This window comes from Podarcis bocagei, assembly GCF_964188305.1.
Source record: "Podarcis bocagei genome assembly, chromosome: 2".
In the NCBI taxonomy this organism is placed as follows: domain Eukaryota; kingdom Metazoa; phylum Chordata; class Lepidosauria; order Squamata; family Lacertidae; genus Podarcis; species Podarcis bocagei.
The window spans coordinates 116,800,459-116,806,937 of NC_138126.1; the positions used below are offsets into that span (position 1 = coordinate 116,800,459).

The window sequence follows — 6,479 nt, forward strand, 5'->3', positions numbered from 1 at the left end:
TCTGGCACAGCGTGTTCTCCCTAACAGAGAGCATGTGTTGCGGTTGGGGGATACAAGCCACCCTGTTGTTGCTGGGCATATTTGGATAACCCAAGCCATAATTGGTTAAATTGGGTTGCTGGGGAGTTTGGATTGTGGCCAATTCGGAGGAGGGGTCAGAATCTTTAAATACAGGACCCCCAACGCTGGGCACGGGGAGTCCTCTTGGCTCACCCTCGAGACTCTGCGACTGACTTTCTCTTCTCCTCTGACTTTGCTGTTTTCTGCCCTCCTGCTAACATGGAAGCAACATGCCTAGTTGTCCTGCTCAGGTTCTGCGTCCAGATATTAGCCTTCCCTGTTTACTTGCTGTGGTATCTGGGTATCTGGGAACCCCTTTGCAAGAAGTTATTCCCCCCCTTCATGTCTGTGGCGTCCATCTGTTATAACATGTACATGTCTGACAAGAAAAGGGAATTGTTCAGCAACCTGAAGGACTTTGCCAGTCCTAGTGGGGACCTCACACTGTTGGAGATTGGTGCGGGAACTGGCCCCAACTTTCAGTTCTACCCCGCGGGATGCAAAATCATATGCACTGATCCGAACCCCAACTTCCAGAAGTTTTACAACAAGAGCCTGGCTGAAAATCCACACGTGCAGGTGGAACGCTGTTTGGTGGCTCCGGCTGAGGACCTGCACCAGGTACCAGCTGCGTCGGTGGATGTGGTGGTTTCAACGACGGTGCTATGCTCTGTGAAGAGCCCAGAGCAAGTTATGAAAGAAGTCCTGCGGGTGCTGAGACCGGTAAGTAGCTCACGCCGCGGGAAGAACAAGCACAATTCAGTAACTGCAGGGGCATGCTGTATTCTCGGATGTTAGTCAATTCTACAGTGGTGCCTCGCAAGACGAAAAGAATCCGTTCTGTGATTCTCTTCGTCTAGCGGTTTTTCGTCTTGCGAAGCAAGCCCATTGAAGGATTAGCGGATTAGCGCTATTAGCGGCTTTTAGCGGCTTATCTGCTGCTCGGATCAGCTGATAAGCGGTTTAGTGGCTTAGAAAAAGGGGGGGAGGAAAAAAACCAGCAGGAACTCGCAAGACATTGTCGTCTTGCGAAGCAAGCCCATAGGAAATTCGTTTTGCGAAGCACCTCCAAAACAGAAAACTCTTTCGTCTAGCGAGTTTTCCGTCTTCTGAGGCATTCGTCCTGCAGGGCACCACTGTATATCCATTGAGGAATCAGAAATGCAGGTAGATGGATTCGGATCCCTTGTTGTTTCTGCATAAACCAATTTGCTTCTGAGCTATTTACATTCTCATAAGTTTCAAACGTTGGAATCACTCCCTTGCTTTTCTCTCTTAACTACAGTTAGGAAGAAACAATCCCACATTCTGTGTTACTGAGAGCACCTTAGATAGATCTAGACATGCCTCTTATTATTTTGTCCGTTGTTGTTGCGCACTTGTGAAAGACCAAACAAATTTTTAAACATGCTTGTCTCTGATGTTGAAACTGATAAGAGTATACCTGAAGCAGCCTCTCCACTCCCGTCGTTCAGCCCGGACACTGAGATCCAGCTCCGAGGGCCTTCTGGCGGTTCGCTCACTTTGAGCAGTGAAGGGAACCAGACAGAGGGCCTTCTCAGTAGTGGCGCCCCCCTGTGGAACGCCCTGCCATCAGATGTCAAGGAAATAAACTTTTAGAAGACATCTCAAGGCAGCCCTGTTTAGGGACGTTTTTAATGTTTGATCTTTTATCGTGTTTTTAATATTCTGTTGGGAGATATCTAGAGTGGCTGGGGAAACCTGTACGTATGTATGAATAAATAATAATAATAATAATTATTATTATTATTATTATTATTATTATTATTATTATTATTCCTCCTTCTCACATTTCAGCCTCTCTGCATTTGTTTTGTGTCTATCCCCACCTGCCTTTAAAAAACAAAAAAATAGAATGATTCATGTTTGGGAATGGCTTTTTAAACACATTATAGCCTCTCCTTCCTTTTGCAGTATAGTGAGTAAAATGTATCTGTTTCACCCACCGAGATTTCCTTGACATCTTCCATCTCTGCTTACCAATGAAACTGGCAAAGTCGGGGGCAAACTCAAAATCACCCTTGGCTGAGCTGTTAACTGACTCTAGTGACAGATCCCATACCCTCCAACATTTATTTGATGAAAATAGGGACATCCTATTAAACAACAATAGCAGCAATTGTATTATTGGTTGCCCCAACCACTCTGGGCTGCTTTCAACATCATTAACATGTCCAAGGACTGAACTGTGGTCAAGTTTGACAATTTTTCACATTGGCAAAAAGCGGTTGTGAAAAGCTCCAAAAGGATTTCTCCAATCCATAGAACCAACTCCTAGGGGCAGAGGTCCCATTGACCCCACGAATAAAATATTTGAGGGGGCCAGGAACCCCCAAAGGTGATGGGCAATACGATTAAAATGGAGTGTGTCTGTGTACTACTTCTTGTGGTTGATTATATGGGGAGGGGCATACCTGGCATTCCCCAATATTTTATTCAAGTTGGCACTCCTTCTCCAAACTGAGCAAATGGGCATTAAAATGGCCAATGAAGTTCAAGGTAATCAAGTATAGAGTGATTTGGGGGTGATAAATAAAAATAAAATCACGTATAACCTCAGGAATCCTAAATCGGGGGTAAGTGACCAGCGATGAGACTTTGCAGCCATAGCAGATAGCTTGGTGAAGAGGTTGACCCAGCTTGTAGCAGCTGTGAGAAAAGGCAAATGATGGAGATGTGTAATATTATGCACGGAATGGAGAAAGCAGACAGAGAAACCATAAAACTGTAGAATTAGAAGGGAGCCTGAGAATCATCTAATCCAACCCCCTACAAGGCAGGAATATGCAGCTGTCCCGTACAGGGATCGAACCTGCAACCTTGGCGTTCTCAGCACCATGCTCTAACCAACTGAGCTTTCCATGTTCCTCTCATAAGACCAGAACCCCAAAGCCATCCAATGCAGCTGAATGTTGGAAGATTCAGTACAGAATTCAGGGGGACAGTGGCTGTTGCCATGAAAAATTAACAGCACTCTGATACCATTAGCGCTGGTTGTGCAAAGGAATATCTGAGGAAATCCAAAGGAGAATAGAAAGTAACTTATATGCATCCATTTCTTTTTCTCCAGGGTGGCGCTTACTTCTTCCTAGAACACGTTGCAGGTGCTCCTTCAAGTTGGACTCTCTTCTGGCAGCAGATCTATGATCCAACTTGGATATGTCTGTTTGACGGGTGCCACATGACCAGAGAAACCTGGAACGTCCTGGAAAAAGCTGGCTTCTCAGAGCTGAAGCTACGGCACATAGATGCCCCTATAAAATGCCCCCCTATTAGACCGCATATCATAGGTTATGCTGTAAAGTAGCTTGGAAATAAATTACTGAACAAGATCTCCATGCAGATGTCTCTGGGTTGGGGTGTATAACCTAATCATAAGAATTATAGCACAGCCCATCACTATGTCACCTATGGCAGTGTTTCCCAACCTTTTTTGGGCAAAGGCACACTTGTTTGATGAAAAAAATCTCGAGGCACACCACCATTACAGCCCCGTGACGTCAGCGCGCAGCGTCACGCCGGGAGGGACGCACGAAAGTGTAAATTTCAATTTTTTTCCCTCCCCCTTGCCGGGGAACCTCCAAGCTTTGGGGGTGGGGGGGGGAGGAGGCAGCAAAGCGAGGCAGGAAGGAGAGCACGGCTTGGCTGGGTGAGCTTTGGCAGGGGCAGGGAATGAGAGCCGCGAGGCGGGCACTGCGGACGGAGGTGCTGCCCGCCGAGCTCGCAGGCAGCCAGGCAGGCAGACGGCGAGAGCCCGCTTCACGAAAAAGTCGTCCAAGCTCCTTTCCTCAGTCTCGGCCATGGCGGCGGCAGAAGCGGCGGCTCCTCCTCGCGCTCCGGTTCAAACCGGTTGTGGCTGACGGGACGTGTCTTCCTCGCGCCGGACGGCGGTTGGGCGCCTACCAAGCCGACGCGCTGCGCCGGGGGCGGGGGAGTGAACGAGGGAAGGCGAGCGGGTGAGCGACCCCCTCACAGGTGCCCACCAACAGCAGTCCTCACGTGCGCCTCAATGGGGGTGGCAGTCGCTCGCCCCTTCCGCGGGAGGCGAATGGTACAGTCCTCAAACCGCCAGCTGCCCGCGCGCCGGACGCCTCTCTCCCTCCTCAGCTCACGCGGCGGCGGCTTCCGCTCTCCACGTTGGTGGCCGCCGCTTGACACAGCCAAAGGAAAAGTGGGGGCGAAGGAAGAGAGGAGGTGGGGGCGGAGCCAAGCGGCAGGAACGTTTTCTAACGTGGCACCTTATTTGGCATGGCGGCGCAGAGGCGGGAGGCCGCGCGCGCCTCCTTCTGCCGGGGCCAACCCGCCCAAAGGGAACAAACGGCCCGGGAGCCAATGAGAGGCAAAGGAGGCCTCGGTGACAAGCTTTGGGTGCGGCAGAAGCGTCAGCAGCCCCGTCTGTGATTGGCCCGGCGGCCCAGAATGTGGGAGGAGAGAGAAGGCAGAGGGAGTGCGCTTGCGCGAAGTCGACGCCTTTGGGCGCTCCTCGCCACCGCCGCCCCGCTTCTCGCCGCCCGACTCGCCCGCCTCCCTCCAGGCAACATCTCGCGGCACATCAGGCAACATCCCGCGGCACACTAGTGTGCCGCGGAACAGTGGTTGGGAAACACTGACCTATGGCCTGTGAACCTCTTGTGCAATCTGTAATTGGATGCACACACATGTATGTTATTGTCAATCCATTTTTTATTTCCATTTGACGGACTGTCCAGCTACCTTCACTTTTCACAATCCAGCTGCTCCCATGCAGATGTGAACATTGCGATAACACATAGCTTGGGCTTGCCTCATTCACTTCCACGTGAGCATGCATGAACTACCATTATTATTCTCCCTGGAAGCATCTGGTCCCCATGGAGGTTGGGATATCAGCCATTGTTGATTACCTTAAACAGAATTTCTTTTTAATTTGGAAGATGATTGAGAGGTTCCTACTGCGGGTGCTGCCAGTGTGGTGCTTGCAGGCACACGTGTGCTAACAGAGGCCTCTCCTGAAACCCACAGAGTCCCTTCCCTGCACTTAAAGCAACATTTTACTGAAGGTTAACAACAGGAAGATTTAAAGGAACTATTAGAAACTCAAGGCAGCAGAGATAAAAAAACATCTTTAGATGCGGCCACCATGGCCAACTATCGCCCAGTCTCAAATCTTCCATTCCTGGGCAAGGTGATTGAGCGAGCGGTTGCCGAACAACTCCAGGCACGCCTGGAAGAAGCGGACCATTTGGATCCCTTCCAGTCAGGATTCAGGCCTCATCATGGGACTGAAACTGCCTTGGTCGCACTGGTTGATGATCTCCGGCGGGCTAGGGACAAAGGTGAGAGCTGTTTCCTAGTTCTGCTAGATCTCTCAGCGGCCTTTGACACCATCGACCATAACATCCTTCTGGACCGTCTAGAGGGGCTAGGAGCTGGGGGCACTGTCATACAGTGGTTCCGCTCCTTCCTCCTGGGCCGTGTCCAGAAAGTGGTGGTGGGGGATGAGTGTTCAGACCCCTGGGCTCTCACTTGTGGGGTGCCTCAGGGTTCTGTCCTCTCCCCCATGCTTTTCAACATTTACATGCAGCCGCTGGGAGAGATCATCAGGAAGTTTGGGCTGGGCGTTCATCAGTATGCGGATGATACCCAGCTCTACCTCTCTTTTAAATCAGAACCAGTGAAGGCGGTGAAGGTCCTGCGTGAGTGTCTGGAGGCGGTTGGAAGATGGATGGCGGCTAACAGATTGAGGTTGAATCCTGACAAGACAGAAGTACTGTTTTTGGGGGACAGGAGGCGGGCAGGTGTGGAGGATTCCCTGGTCCTGAATGGGGTAACTGTGCCCCTGAAGGACCAGGTGCGCAGCCTGGGAGTCATTTTGGACTCACAGCTGTCCATGGAGGCACAGGTCAAATCTGTGTCCAGGGCAGCTGTTTACCAGCTCCATCTGGTACGTAGGCTGAGACCCTATCTGCCTGCGGACTGTCTCGCCAGAGTGGTGCATGCTCTGGTTATCTCCCGCTTGGACTACTGCAATGCGCTCTACGTGGGGCTACCTTTGAAGGTGACTCGGAAACTACAACTAATCCAGAATGCGGCAGCTAGACTGGTGACTGGGGGCGGCCGCCGGGACCATATAACACCGGTCTTGAAAGACCTACATTGGCTCCCAGTACGTTTCCGAGCACAATTCAAAGTGTTGGTGCTGACCTTTAAAGCCCTAAACGGCCTCGGTTCAGTATACCTGAAGGAGCGTCTCCACCCCCATTATTCTGTCCGGACGCTGAGGTCCAGCGCCGAGGGCCTTCTGGCGGTTCCCTCATTGCGAGAAGCAAAGCTACAGGGAACCAGGCAGAGGGCCTTCTCGGTAGTGGCGCCCGCCCTGTGGAACGCCCTTCCAGCAGATGTCAAAGCGATAAACAACT

The 6,479-nt window shown here is 51.1% G+C and overlaps 1 protein-coding gene across 1 annotated transcript; it reads left to right on the top strand.

Moving 5' to 3' along the window:
- The first annotated feature begins 197 nt into the window (after positions 1-197).
- On the top strand, positions 198-3,413 carry LOC308580225 (thiol S-methyltransferase TMT1A-like). Its single transcript, XM_081181604.1, has 2 exons — positions 198-783; positions 3,152-3,413. The coding sequence occupies exons 1-2, from the start codon at positions 280-282 to the stop codon at positions 3,386-3,388; spliced, it is 741 nt and encodes a 246-aa protein (XP_081037730.1). The 5' UTR covers positions 198-279; the 3' UTR covers positions 3,389-3,413.
- Positions 3,414-6,479: the final 3,066 nt, after the last annotated feature.